The following is a 15,135-nucleotide window of genomic DNA, read 5'->3' on the forward strand; positions in this document are numbered from 1 at the left end:
TTGGAGAAAAGCTTTGTTCTTGAGTTTTTGTTAAAGATGAAACCTTATCATAATCTCTGTGGGGGAGTAATAATATAACTTGAATCATGTTATAACTCACATTGAGTGATGGGGGATTGGTCCATGTCAGGGAGATACCTTGGACTTGATTATTTTGGAACTAAATCTTTTGTCCTTATTTTTTCTTTTATATTTTGCGTTACAAGATCACATAAGCTAAAATTAGTCTGGCATCTCATGTCACACGTAGCAGGGCACCTTGTGCCGTGAGGTATTTTCAGAGACTTGCATTTTTGCACATCTGAGCTGAAAATTGCCATGGCACCTTGTGGTAGGATAATTTTCGGTAAAAAGGCTGGTCTGCTACCTTTTATGTTTAAAGGCCATAATCGTTTGCAGAAACCTCTAGATCACTGACGGGTTGAACCATTCAAAGCTAGATTTTAAGGGATACAACTTAAATGCATAAATCATAGCTGTAATAGTTGCACATTGAAAGTAATATCCCGTTGAAGTTAAGCCGTGTGCGACCTAGGGCGCCTTTTCTAGTGTTTTGTTTCCCTTGTCCCTTTTTACCACTCCAAACGTTCTCTAATGCACATCCTAATCTGCAAAAAGAGCGGAAATAAAGTGGGAAACTAGGAAAGAAAAGAAAAGAGGTAAGAGAAAGGTATGGCAGAGCCCCACAGTGACCAACAACAAAACAACACTCCACAACCCCCTCCCAAACTAAACTACCTAGACACACTTTAAAAAAACAAAAGTCCGGCTAACATCGACTTCGAATGTGATTGCTTGAACAATATATGTTTAGACGACGAGCTTGATAACACAGACAACCATCCCTATTTTATCCCTATCATATCAACAGACAAAAAGAGACTTTATCAGTCCTGGATACAGGCAGTAATCATTAAACTACTGGGCAGGGCCATGGGGTACAACCAGTTTCAACTTAGAGTCAAAAAGCTATGGAAGTCCCAGGCCCCTTTTCACCTAGTCGATCTAGGGAATGACTACTACCTTATTCGTTTCACAGACATGCTACTCTACAATAAGGTCACCAATGGTGGGCCTTGGTTCATTGGTCACCAACTACTCTCCGTCACACGATGGACTCCCAAGTTCAACCCCAACCACCATCACATTACCTACACCACTATATGGATACGGCTGCAGGAACTACCCACTGAGTATTATGACCTGGAAATTCTCCAGCGTATTGGCAACTCTATAGGAACAGTACTAAAGGCGGATAGTTGCACCTCCAACGCCTCAAGGGGAAGATACGCACACCTCTGTATCTGTGCTGCAATGGGGAAAAAAATGCCTCAAGATGTCATGATTGGAAAGCACCTGCAAGAAATAACATACGAAACCACCACTACCCTGTGTGTGCTATGCGGTTGCCTAGGACACTTGTCCACACATGCCCATCAAAAGTGGCCCAATCCCACACAATCAACGACGATAAGGACCAGCAGCACACCTCTGGGATAGGAGAATGGAGGACAGTCTCTTACAACAAACGACAGCCCACCGGTACAACGGCCACAGGAGCAGGCCCAGCGACCGCCGGACCATCTGAACCAATCACGACCAAGGGGAAAGAGACAAGGGACACAATAGATCCAGATAAGGACACGGAAAAGGAAAAAGAAAAAATAGAAAAAGGTAAAACAAAAGGAAAAGAAAAAGAAAATGCAAAAGAAAACAATATTAAAAAAAGAAAAGCTGATTGCAAAAATGAATCACAAAAAAAAAATGAAAAGGAAAATGTAGCGTCCACGTCTGATATTGTGCAGGTTACCCAAGAAGTGGAAATGGCCATGGACACATCACCTATGGCAAAAGAAGAAGCACAAGCCACCAAGGCCAAAGATAATTCTGGTCATGAGATAGACAACAAGGCACCTTTAAAGGTAACAGGAAAAGGTATTTCTATCACACATCTAATCAACAAATTTGACCACTCCACAACTACCACATCATCAAAACTATTACTCCACCCAATCGCTTCCAAAAACACACAACAAAACGTCACCTAAATTCAGAAAAGGAGTTACCTCTGTCGCCCACCTAATTCCTTCAGAGAAAACCCGAACATTAGAATCTTCTCCACAAAAAACACCACCACGAAACAAGGCAACATCACCAGTGACTTGTCCAAAGTCAGTCCATTCACTTACACCAGCGGGACCAATCACCAATCACACATCCACATTTGCAAAAAATAAAAAGATAAAAGAAGAAAACACACAGAAAACAGAAGATAATCCTAGTCTAATAACACATACGACAATTCCTAAGAATGCCCATTAGTTGCACTTAATGCACCAAACCTGCGGGACCCTACTTCCAAAGAAACTCGTTACTTCCACCAAAAGTAACTCAGCAAATTAAATTAGATCCCAACCTTTTAGCACCACTACAACCTAAAACCTCAAACTCTTCCACTTCCATAAGTGGAAATATACCTAGTACCTCAATTATGTCAACTGACAAAACCAAATCAGGGAAAACTTATAATAATTACACCTATTCCTCCTTTTTCCTTCCCGAGGCCACGCATCAGATAGAGTGCCATTATGGCCACCCTCCATCAATCAACAGAAATTACTGTCACTAACCTTTCCCCTTCCCCACACGATACTATCACCTTATTACACCATCACCCCAACCTAAAAGTTGCACTCATGACCTCCATCACAAACCAACCCCTCTTACCTTCAACCAACCACAACAATGCCGAGACATTTCCCACCGGTGATATCGCCGCCACCACCACAACAGAGACAACTACCAGAGAAACTACCAACAACCAGAATACGACACCGAGCACTTACCTCAGACAACCAACCTCCAAATCCACAGTCCCACCACAACTTACTACATTCAAGCAACTTTCCTCCCAATCGAAGTACTCATCAGCCACCAAACCTACTGTTACTCACCGATTCAGTTGCCCTTCGCGTATGCCAACCCCCAAGAGGCTCAACTACAGACATTGCTAGCCGTGGAAGGACAAATCCCGGCTCCACTTTGTAACTTAGCGTTACTACCCTGATGCTCTTAGAAAACACCCAGCTACTGACCACCATGGTCAACTAGGGTTTATACTCCCAAATGCAAACCCAATCAGCATTGCAACTACTCCAAGTTCAGGAGATAGGTGCACTGGAACTTCTCCACCAACTCAGCTTGTTCAACCTTATTCCACAGGACAACAACCAGTCAACTACAACGAAGAACAGGGAAGAGGTAGTGATACAACTCCACCAAAGCTCATACTAACCAAGGAACTTCTCCAGCTCATCTCTTCCACTACCTTCCGAGGAAAACAGAGTGGAATCTCACCTGGAGCCGCTACCACCCCTACCGAAAAATTTGGACCTAGGCGAAGATCAAGTTGTTCCACAGTTGACACAGCCATTACTCCCTATGGACCACGACGAGGAAGTACCCAACCCTTTCAATTTCAACAACGATCGGGCCACAGACATCTTCGCTCAGATTATGCAGAGTGTGGAGTTGATCGAATCACTATCAATGACGCTACACGAAAACGAGGAAAGAAAGTTCCTTGTCACCATCCCACTGGAGACTCTACGAGTAGCAATGCACATCAGGACTTATCCCTAGACTCTGGTTCACAAATATGGGATCTTGCTGATACTAACTTTAACCATCGAAGACCTGCCATTGATGAAGACACCTGCACATCCTTTATTGGCCCATCTGGAAATGTCACTGACTCAAGGAAGTGGTTCCATCAGCCCAAACAATCCCCAGATGAAGATTCTTTTATGGAATTGTAGGGGCTGTAACAATCAAGATTTTCAAAGAAACTTCAAAGCAATCGTCGAATGGAACAACCCCAATGTTATCTGCTTAATAGAGAAACGCATAAGGGACTATGCGGTATTGGTAAATCTGGTTAAATTTACTGACTCTTTTGAAATAAGTGCAAATGGATATTCGGGTGGAGTAGTTTTTATATGGAAATGTGACCAGCTTGTAGTCAATCCTGTTGCTATCACCGACCAGGAGATCCATGTCGATATCCAGGTAAGCCTTAACTCTAAAAAATAGATGCTCTCATTGGTCTATGCCAGTACTACTTTTGGTAATAGGAAAGTACTTTGGATCCCTGTGCCTTGGCTATTATGTGGGGACTTTAATGAACTTACTTTGTCCAATGAAAAATTTGGGGGAAACCCCATTAATTTACCTAGAGCTAATGCTTTTTGGATTGTTTAAACAATATTGATATGGTCGACCTAGGATTCATAGGTAGTAAGTATACTTGACTAATAAGCGCAATAGTAGGAGCCACATTATTCTAGAATGTCTAGATAGATTCCTAGTCAATCCTGACTGGTTAACGCTTTTTCCTGACAACACTATTACTCATTTACCTCGTACGCACTCTAACTATTGCCCTATCCTTCTTAACACCGACAAATCAATTAGCAAGCCTACTAACATCTTCTGTTTTAAAACTATGTGGCTTAGACATCCTAACTTCAAATATGTTGTAAATTAACACTGGCACCCTAATTCTATCTACTCACCCGCCCTGACCAACTTTACCAAACACGTGACCGAATGCAATAAACAAACTTTTGGAAACATTTTCAAAAGAAAAAGGGACCTTATTGCAAGAATAGAGGGACCGCAGAAAATGGACCCCCTTTACAAAGACAATTACCACTATGACCTGGAAGAGCACCTCATCTTAAAATATAACAATACCTTAAAGGAAGAAGAGAATTTCTGGAAACTTAAATCTAGAGTTCAGTGGCTAAATGATGGGGACGCCAACACTAAATTCTTCCACTTATCCACAATCCAAAGACATAGGAAGAATGGGATCCTTGGCCTTACTGACTTGGTGGGAAACTGGACTTATGATACAGTCCACATCTCTCATATCATCCTTCAACACTTCTAGGACACCTACACTACTGATCAACTCACTAGCAGACCCCTCCTCGTTTCCCACAGACCCCCCAATGCTCTTACCCAAGCCGACCCCTAAATTGGGATGAAATCCACAGGGCACTGTATTCGTTTAAACCTCTCAAAACACCCAGACCTGATGGACTTCACCCTGTCTTCTTCCAAAAATTCTGGACTGACACTAAGCAGGCTATCTCCACCATCCGCTTTGATAGCTTCAACTACTCTAAGATACTCGCCGATATTAATAGTACCTTTATTACTCTCATTCCCAAGATGAAGAACCCTTCTACCATATCCCATTACAGACCTATAAGCCTTTGTAACACTAGCTACAAAACCATTACCAAAATTATTGTTAATAGGATTAGACCCTTCCTTAATAAAATTATTAGCCCTAACCAATGCAGCTTCATCCCTGGTAGAAGAGCAGTTGACAATGCCATCATTTTACAGGAAGCCATCCACTCTTTTAGAAAGCCTTCCCACACCAAACAGAAAATGATGCAGAAGTTAGACCTAGAAAAGGCCTTTGACAAACTGGAGTGGTCCTGCATGTATAACTCTCTCAATGAGCTCAACTTCCCTCCCACCCTCACTTCCCTAATCATGAACTACATCACCACCACTTCAACTGCTGTGATTGTGAATAGCAAACCTTCCGAGTTCTTCCATCCATCTAGGAGGATCAGGCAGGTAGACCCACTCTCTCCATACCTATTCATTATATGCATGCAAGCCCTTAGCAGAAGAATTGAGTATGAAACTGAAGTAGGCAATTAGAAACCCATCAAAATAAGCCAATCTGGGCCCCTACTCTCCCATCTCTTCTTTGCTGATGATATTGTACTATTTGGAGAAGCCTCAACCCACATAGCTTCTTCCATCATCCACACCTTCAATGACCTAGCATATCACTCAGGTCAGAAAATTAACTTTAAGAAGTCATAAATATTGTTCTCAAAAAGTGTACCACAAGATTCTGTCATCCACATCTCTATAATGTGTAACATCAAACCTTCCCAAAACGTTGGCAAATATTTGGGTTTCCCCATCACAAATCACTACCCCAAAGCTATTGACTATCAACCAATCCTAGATAGAATGAATACTAGACTAAAATGATGGAAAACCAAAAAACTGATGAACATGGCAGGCAAATGCACACTCACTCAGGTTGTCCTTAATGCCATTCTTGTGCATCAAATGCAAATAAACTATCTACCTACCTCCACTCGCAAACATATAGATCGCATCCAAAGAAATTTCATCTGGGGCACCACCCCAAAAAAGAAAAAAGTCCACCTGGTAAATTGGAGCAATGTAACTAAACCCAAAGACTAGGAAGGCCTTGGGCCTAAGCCAAGCCACTGGTAAAAATATCTCCTTAGTCTCCAGCTTACTGTGGAGAATGCATACCAACAAAGATAGCCTCTGGGTACAAGTCCTCAAAAAGAAATATAATAGGAACACCATCTACTGCAAAACCACTGACTCCTATATTTGGAAAAGCATCACCAGATTGACCCCACCTTTAACAAAGGGACTGCTTAGTCTATATGTAAAGGAAACATGATTAACCTTTGGCGAGATAGATGGCTACCCTTCACTACCTCCCTTAGAGAACTAATCCATAGACCCATCAATAGAAATGATCACCTCTTCCACCTTTGTTCCGTGCTATCAAACAATTCATGAACTTTGGACAACCTATCCTTTGATCTACTACCTGCCATTATACAACAAATTCAGTCTACCCACCTATCCTTTAGTGAAAATGCTAAGGATTCACCCTTTTGGATTAACTCTCCTGATGGTTCCTTCTCTACAAAGGATGCCTACTTGATCTATCAAACTTCTATAGGGAAGAACCTACACCCACCAGACCCCAGCCACGCTTGGATTTGGAAACTTAAGTGCCTCTCTAAGCTCAAGTTCTTCCTCTGGCTCTTAATCCAGCATAGATTACCCTCTGCACAACTCCTACATGACAGAAACATTATCAATTCCAACCTCTGCAAACACTGCAACTACCTTGACACCTACTACCATATATTTTTGAATGCCCCAAAAAAATTATAACATGGCAGTACCTTTCCCTCCCCACACCAGTCAGTGCTAACTTCATAAACTGGATAAAAACACATTGCACCTCTGCCACCACCATCATAACTCTTTATCAGGAGCTTCCACTTCACACCTTCATCCCTTTTGCACTATGGCATATCTGGCTAAACCGTAATCTAACATCTTCAATAACCTCAATCTCCACACCAGCACAAACACTATTGTTACTCACACACTTGAGTTCCTCCACATTGCATCACCCCACACTACCCCAACCACTATCCAGCCAAACCCCCACCAATGGGATAGAGCACATTAGTGGAGCAGGAAGCCTGATTAGAGACTCCTCAGGCCATTGGAGAGAAGGTTTTGCAAAGAGACTCAATGAACAATCACCACTGCATGCAGTAATGCAAGCACTATTCATTGGCTTGGAACTTGCTTTTACAAAGAATCTCTTCCCACTTATATTGGAAATGGATTCTCAGGTATTGGTAGACCATTTTGCACACAAAAGAACTATCTGTGCTCACACCAATTTATTTCTTGATTGCAGCTTCCTACTAGCAGCAATGAACAACCCCCAGGTGCAGTACAAGAGTCGTGAAGCTGTCACGCCCCAAAACCCACCCTAGACGCGATCGACATTCGACGTCATGAACAACATCGGAAGAACCTAAAAGATGCACAATGACACTTGAACCCGCCAGGTTCAATAATCACCTCCAACAGTTTATAAAATAAATTTAAACAAATCATGATGTAAGAATAAAATTAGTGGAAGTCTTTATAATTTAAATAATTCAACCCAAAACATGAAAGTCTGCCCGAAAGAGTTAAGCAACAACTCTTCTTCTACCCACATTCGAATGTATACTAAGGAGCTTCTACGAATAAGGAATAAATGTCTTAACTCATCGGGACGCAGCCCAGAAACTAATATAAATAAATGGAATCAATAAATGGGGTGTCCCACAAACAAGCATGTGGACTCACCAAATCAGCAACATCAGCAAGTTCTCCTAAACGTTCTGAATGTCACGAACCTGCTCTTCTTTGTTACATAACATATCATAAAAAAAACAATAATGGTATACCTGAGTACTTCATACTCAGTGAATGCCTTGGGGACAACAAGTGGTATGAAAATAAAGTGTAATAACATACTCAGTGAATGCCTTGGGGACAACAAGTGGTATGAAAATAAAGTGTAATAACATATAAAGAAATCAGTTCTGAGGATAGTGTGACACAACATGGAAACAGTTATTCAGCTTGTTTATCTCAAGGAAAGACAATTATCAAAACAGGTTATAAGTCCTTGTCAGGTTCCAACCTCCAAATATGCCATTTCAGTTGATCATGATTATTAACAATAGTTCCATTAAAGAATAGGAATATCATACTTGCCAATACAGGCCCAAAAATCAATCATAACGAAGGGATGACCTTTGAGGTTCCCTAATCATATCATCACATCACACCGGAATATGAAATTCAACTGTGACTATCCTTCCTCCCGAATAGCTAGGTATAATCACACCCCAGTTAGCGAACCCGGAAGGGACCACTCTTCCTCCCGAATGGCTAGGCATTATCACACGAGGATCCATAGTGGCTACCCTTCCTCCTGAGTAGCTAGGAAAAACACAACAACCAGTTTTCATAGCATAGAAGCCAATTCATAATTCATTTGTAATGTAGTCACATCATCAATTGTCATTAAGGTTCATTATGCCCTATTGAAAGAATAAGTCATTCCAATCAATGTTCTGAAAACGTTTAACTTCTTTACGAAAGATTTTCATATCCTAATTCATCAATGAGAATATCATTACCTACCCTTAACCATCATTATTAAGCATCTCTTATAGAGGAAAACGTTCATAATATCATATATATATACAGGGTTTGTTACAATCTAGGTTTAATGTGGGTTTGTCCCCTCACACACATTAACCACCATTTAGACATGAATTAGAGTTCAAGAAACATGAAAAAATTACTTTTCTTTTCATTCATTAAAGAATCTTGAATGAAATTTATACTTCCAACAATAGTTTCAAAAAGTGATTTTCATTCAAAATAAGTTTTCAAAAGAGAGGCATACCTTAATTATGCTTTACGTATCTTAACAATTCACCTTCTTAGCGAAGAACACCCAAAACCCTAGCTTGAGTCACTTTGAGATGGATTACTTTGCAAACCCTAGGTTTTTGTTACAAGAATTATGTTAAGAATCATGAGTTTGATGCTAGGATGGATTAATAATGATAAATATGTTCTCACCTTTGAGTTCAAGGCTTGGAGGAATGGTTTTCGTTCTTAGAATTTTTCAGAAAGTGGAGGAGTGAATAAAATAACTGAAATATTTATAATTTTCGAGTGAAAAAAATTGACGTTACGATGGGTTTTACGGTCCCGTAACGCCTCACCGTAACGGGACCAAAATTTCCAGAATGTTTGGTGAAAACATTTGACGTTACGGTTCGTAACGCCTCACCGTAACGTGGACCAAATTTTCAGCGAAGACAGGCTTCAGTAAAACAGGCATAACATTTTGTACTTAACTTTTCTCAGGTTGGGCAACCTACCGTTGGAAAGCTATTTCAAAGATTTATAACTTTCATCAAGGTGGTGTTTCCAAATTCTCAACACAATTTCACAGAAATCGCCCAGAAGATAGACCTACCGAAACTTAGGTGAGATTAAGAGCACTTAAGAACTCCACTAGTTGGTTTGACTTCAAAACAACTACTTTCCACCCGAATTCACCCCGAAAGGAATCATATCGATAAAATATCATCTTAACACTAGATGTTTACACATTCACAACTAGTTCAAGTTTGCGGGGAGTTACATTATCCCCCTCCCGTTAAGATCATTCTTCCTCGAATGAGAATTGTATTCTAGGAAGGTCACTAACCACCACGAATTTTAACCACGCAATCACCTTGCGAATGAATAGCTCGAAACTTAACTCATACCTGAAATAGGGAATAATTCAAGGTAACACGGCTTGAGTAACACTACAACAACTAGATACACTACAAAAAAAACAACATTTAGCGACGGACGTATTCCGTCGCTAATCAACATATATCTGTCGCTAAACATGTGTTGCGACGGAATGTCGTATGTTACGATTTTGCGCATTGCTAACCTCTTAGCGACGGAAAAATGAAATCCGTAGCAAACTTAGCGACAGAGTAGCTACGTATGAGATCCGTTCAACATTATAGCAACGAAATATTTTGTCGCTATTGTTATGAATTCCGTGACTAATTTCATATTTCATTTCGTCATTTTAGTAAATTAGCGACGAAAACCATTGTCGCTAATCCGTCGCAAAACATTTGAATTATGTATGCTCTGCATTTAGCGACAATACAATGTTTGTCGCAGTCTATAGCCTACTATTCTCTCTCTAGCAACGACCAAAATCCATCGCAAATCTGTCACAAATATTTTTCTTCTAATTATTTATTTATTTTAAATACACATGTTGAAACATACTAAATATAAATTAATAAATACTCATAAAAATAACTGCCATTCACATAAAATAATATTTATAATGATAGCGAAATTCTAATCGTTAAGTCCAAAACACCGACAACACCAAGCTATCAACTACCAAAAGAACCCACGTTAAGTCCAAAATACCGACAACACCAAGCTATCAACTACTAAAAGAACCCACATCCATCAAGCATTGTTGGTGCATAATTTTGGAATCCGGAGCCTAAAGGGTATAAAAATACACGGTATAAACCAAAAGGGGATGTTCAAAAATTTATATACCAAAACGGGTATAACGTGGACTGATCCACGATATACCCGATTTTTTTTTTCATCTGTCAGAGATTGGACCGATTTTTTTTTTTTTTTTTTAAATGTATAACGTGGACTGATCCACGTTATACAATATATTTTGTATAACGTGGATCAATCCACGTTTTACAAATGTATTTTGTAAAACATGGACTGATCCACGTTATACAAAATATATTGTATAACGTGGATCAGTCCACGTTATACAATATATATTTGTGAAGTGTACTGTCCATGACTCACTCACATTTGTTGCCCTAAAATTTTCAGCTAAAGCCTCCGCCTCTTCCTCCATTAAAAACTTACAGAACCTCTCCATCTCTTTCTCCTTTTCCTTCTCCTCCATTTATTTTCTTTTTAAACCCTGCATTACAGTCTAATTTTTGAAGCAACTTCTTCATCTTTATCTTTTGTTGCTATTTAAATTAAGGTATTTTTTGTAACTCATATAATATTGTATATTTATAGTAGATGTAGATCTTTTTGTCTTATATATCTTAATTGTTATTTTTTATTTGTGTTATTTTAATACGTTTGTGTTATTTTAATAAGATATATGTTTGTGTTATTTGTGTTATTTTAATTTGAACTTAAGATATGATTGTTAGAAGCATTATTATATAAAAGGTCCGATTTGTTTAGTAACACTTTTGAAGAAATTTGTTGTTATGTTGCTGTTATTTTTGTGGATTGTTATATAAAAGATCTGAATAACTAATTGTTTTTTATTGTACCTTTAATGTGATATTTATATAGCCAGAAAAGTGAAACTTAATTAATGCCTCAGTAGCAAAAAAAAAAAAGATACTTAAAATGTCATGATAATGCTTTGTTATATAGGACCTAAGTCTAAGTGGGTGGATAATTATTTTGTCTATACGTTATAGGTATTAATGTGGTCCACTATCAGTGGTTTCTAAATAAGGCGTATGGAAGTTGGCTTTATCTATCCAGTGCATATTTGTTCTGCTAAAATTGGAATAATATATTTTTTTTAATAGTGAGTTACTCCAAATAGCTTGATCTGGACTTCATTTTTTTTTATATAAGGTATGGAGTTTTCACGGGTATGCGTACATCCGGGGCCAGAAGTGTACGATGTGTTAACACTCCAGGAGAAACATCGATCACAGGCTGTGTGGGATGGTGCCTTGAGAGGACCGACCGGATGCCTGTTTCCTCGCTGCGCGGATACCGAATTTTGGAAGCATGTGAGGCGTCATCCTTTTCATCCTCGCATCCTTGACTACTTTGGCCTGTGTGGATTTAGGGGAGTAGTAGAGGTAGGATGTGCATCATATGATTGGGCAGTCATCACTGCACTTATAGAGAGATGGCGTCCTGAGACGCACACCTTTCATCTGCGTACAGGTGAGGCGACCATCACATTACAAGATATTGAGCTTATGTTTGGCTTGGTTGTTGATGGTAATCCCTTGAATAATCTTAATGCTAGAAATATAGGTACTGTTGGGTGGCAACAATTGATCCATGAGCTTACTGGTTGGCCACCCGATCTGAATTGTTTTAATGGTGTTAGTAGGTTAGAAGTACATAAATTAATTGAATATATTAGAGGCTTAGATGACATTACAGATCAGACCCCAGAAATTGATGTGCAGCAGCGGGTTAGGTTGTACTTGCTATGGCTTTGTGGCGGCACGATATTTCCGGATAAGTCCGGTGACTTACTTAATTTAGACTATTTTCTTGACATGCGTGACCTTAGAGCAATGAGTAGACAAGCTTGGGGAGCGGCTGCATTGTCATATTTGTATACTTGTTTATGCCACGCTTCATTGAGGAAAGTCAAGGATGTGTGCGGTTTCATTTCCTTATTGCTGGTATGTGACCTTTAAAATTATATAATTTTATTTGGTTGTCCTATTTGATATTTATAAGGTTTTTATGTATTTATTTTAAATTTTTAATATAGGTTTGGGCTTGGGAGCGAATTATACCGATGCAGCCACCACCCAGGGCCCTTCAGCCACACACGGCTCTTGTACGAAAGTGGACTCATCGTAAAGCTCGCGAAAATGAGGCACGTGTTGTGCTATCCATATGTAGGGATGTATTGGACAACCTAACAGATGGTCAGGTATTTTATCATAATTATGGTTGTTAATGGCGTTTTGATATAATAGTTACGCTTATGTGTAATTTATTTATTTTATTATCATGTAATTTTATGTTCTTTCTATCGTAGTTTGTGTGGCAGCCTCATTCAGAGGCCATCATTAATGGACTCCCTGAGTGGTGTCGGCATGGCCGAGTTATTTGGATGGCGCAGGTTCCCTTTATTTGTGGGATCTATCGAGAGTGGCGCATGGTAGACCGCGTTCTCCGACAGTTCGGTAGGAAGCAACATATTCCGGGACCATGTGCTGAGATTGTTCCTTTTCATTACAACCGTGACAAGCGGTATGCTATAACAGTGGAGGATCAACAAAATTTTGCACAACGGACTTTTTGTGGGAAAATCGTCGACAAAGGGTAATTCTGGCCGAGTATGAAACTCAAGACCCAGAGTCATTATCAGAGTATTTTTGTTGGTATCGACGTCACTCGCGCACTTTCATAGGAAATCCTGCGTATAAAGTGGATAGAGGATAGCAACACATGGCAGGCAGGCATGAGGCACTGGTACGTACATTAGATGTTTGATGTCTTTATATGTGTCTTAGACCACTATCAAATCTTGCAATTTTTTTTTTTAGGCTTTAGGACATCAAGAATCGTACAGGTTGGCTCAGCAGACTATCCAAGATCCGACTAAGTCTAATGAAGTGAAGGAAATAGCAGAGATGTTTAGCCTCATTAATACAGAGTCCATGGCTGCTGCCTCTCCGGGGACGATGTTGAGTTTCACTCCCAATTATACACCACCGGCAGAGTATGTTGAGCCGCCTACTGTGCAAGTGCCTCGTCATCAACGTCCTAATGTACCAAGACCTGCGGCACATGGTAGTGGACGCCAATCAGGTAACAGACGGGGTCGAGGTCCCGTGGATCACCAGTTGGTTGATGAGGAAGAGGTTCGTTTTGATCAAGATATGCGCAGCTCAACGATGCCTGCAGCTGATGATGCATATTACCCAATAATAAATTTTATGTCTAGCTCATCGACGTCTGCTCCCGAGGTTCAATCACCAGAGGTAATCAGAAGTGAGGGGCCTTTTCAGGCATTCGCATCGTCTGAGCCTATTAGCCTCACATTTATGGCCTAATAGTTTGGTGTTCAGACAAGCAGCTCTTATGGGATGACTGAGGGGCCTTTACCTGCTCTTCAATTGGGAGGAGATTGAGTTTTACCGACGTGAGTATTCTAACCACTCAAATAACTTGTATCTTGTTTAATTTCATTAATGTAATGACTCCCTTATGTGTCTATATCATTTATTTTGCATAGTCTCCCATGGCATTTGATGTTGGATCCTCACACATTCCTGTGCCGATGTACAGACTTTAGAGCCACAGGTTAGCTTTTAATTCAAAGTTGTTGGAGACTTGTGGTTGTTATGTGGTGTTTTGTCTTGATTGCTTTGGTTGTTTGTGTTGGTATATGGTATTGGAGGAAGTCCTTGTTACAAGGGAGATGCTGCCTGATTTTACGTAGACAATCAAAGTAATTGCTAATAAAATTAATCATACAAAAATAACTTCTATTTTTATGGCATTTACAGGATGCGGATGTGATACAAGAGGAGGTTCACCAACGTAGATCAAAACGAGAGCGCCGGCAAACTCGGTGTGGCACGGGAGGGGTGGGGGGGGGGGGGGGGGGAGGGAGGGAAAGGGACACTGTAAAAATTAAATTTTTATTAATTATTGAATTTATCTCAAATCTCAATAGTTATGTAACCTTTCAAGAATAAATAAAGGTTAGATTTGAATGCTTGACAATGTTTTACAACAAAAACAATTGCATTCTTGATGTTACGATTACATGGCAGATTTAACGACTGCATGGATTCTCAGCTAAAACGTGCATAAAAAAAAGTTTCATGCATCAATTACTGCAAAACTGCCAACGTTTTACAACAAAACAAATTGTTGCAAAACGTTGGCGGCCAACGTTTTTGCAACAATAAAATTTTGATGTAAAACGTTGGCCTGCCAACGTTTTAAAACAATTCATATTTTGTTGCAAAAATGTTGGCAGCCAACGTTTTTACAACAAAATATGAATTGTTGATTGGTAATTGATTCTTGAAAATTTTTTTACGCCAGAAAATCGTTGCAGTCGTCAAATCACGCATGCAGCTGTAA

The 15,135-nt window shown here is 39.8% G+C and overlaps 1 protein-coding gene across 2 annotated transcripts; it reads left to right on the forward strand.

Annotated features, from left to right (window-relative positions):
* Window positions 1–1,833: 1,833 nt before the first annotated feature.
* LOC132631288 (serine/threonine-protein phosphatase 7 long form homolog) lies at window positions 1,834–14,630 on the forward strand. Of its 2 annotated transcripts, XR_009578834.1 has the most exons (8): window positions 1,837–4,068; window positions 11,914–12,234; window positions 12,593–12,707; window positions 12,800–12,964; window positions 13,073–13,509; window positions 13,584–14,182; window positions 14,276–14,343; window positions 14,550–14,630. XR_009578834.1 is itself a non-coding variant. In XM_060346882.1 (7 exons), the coding sequence occupies exons 2-4, from the start codon at window positions 11,916–11,918 to the stop codon at window positions 13,361–13,363; spliced, it is 1,248 nt and encodes a 415-aa protein (XP_060202865.1). In that variant the 5' UTR covers window positions 1,834–4,068; window positions 11,914–11,915; the 3' UTR covers window positions 13,364–13,509; window positions 13,584–14,182; window positions 14,276–14,343; window positions 14,550–14,630. The 2 variants fall into 2 exon arrangements, 1 of the variants encoding a protein (XP_060202865.1); XM_060346882.1 differs by having other exon boundaries at window positions 1,834–4,068; window positions 11,914–12,707.
* The last annotated feature ends 505 nt before the right edge of the window (window positions 14,631–15,135 follow it).

This window comes from Lycium barbarum, chromosome 3 (assembly GCF_019175385.1).
Source record: "Lycium barbarum isolate Lr01 chromosome 3, ASM1917538v2, whole genome shotgun sequence".
NCBI lineage: Eukaryota > Viridiplantae > Streptophyta > Magnoliopsida > Solanales > Solanaceae > Lycium > Lycium barbarum.

Excerpts from the sequence above, each read along its gene's own strand:
- LOC132631288 (XM_060346882.1), top strand. The coding sequence starts at position 11,916 with ATGGAGTTTTCACGGGTATGCGTACATCCGGGGCCAGAAGTGTACGAT. Across the intron at positions 12,708-12,799 it reads GTTTCATTTCCTTATTGCTG|GTTTGGGCTTGGGAGCGAAT; the intron begins GTATGTGACCTT and ends TTTTTAATATAG. Across the intron at positions 12,965-13,072 it reads ACAACCTAACAGATGGTCAG|TTTGTGTGGCAGCCTCATTC; the intron begins GTATTTTATCAT and ends TTTCTATCGTAG.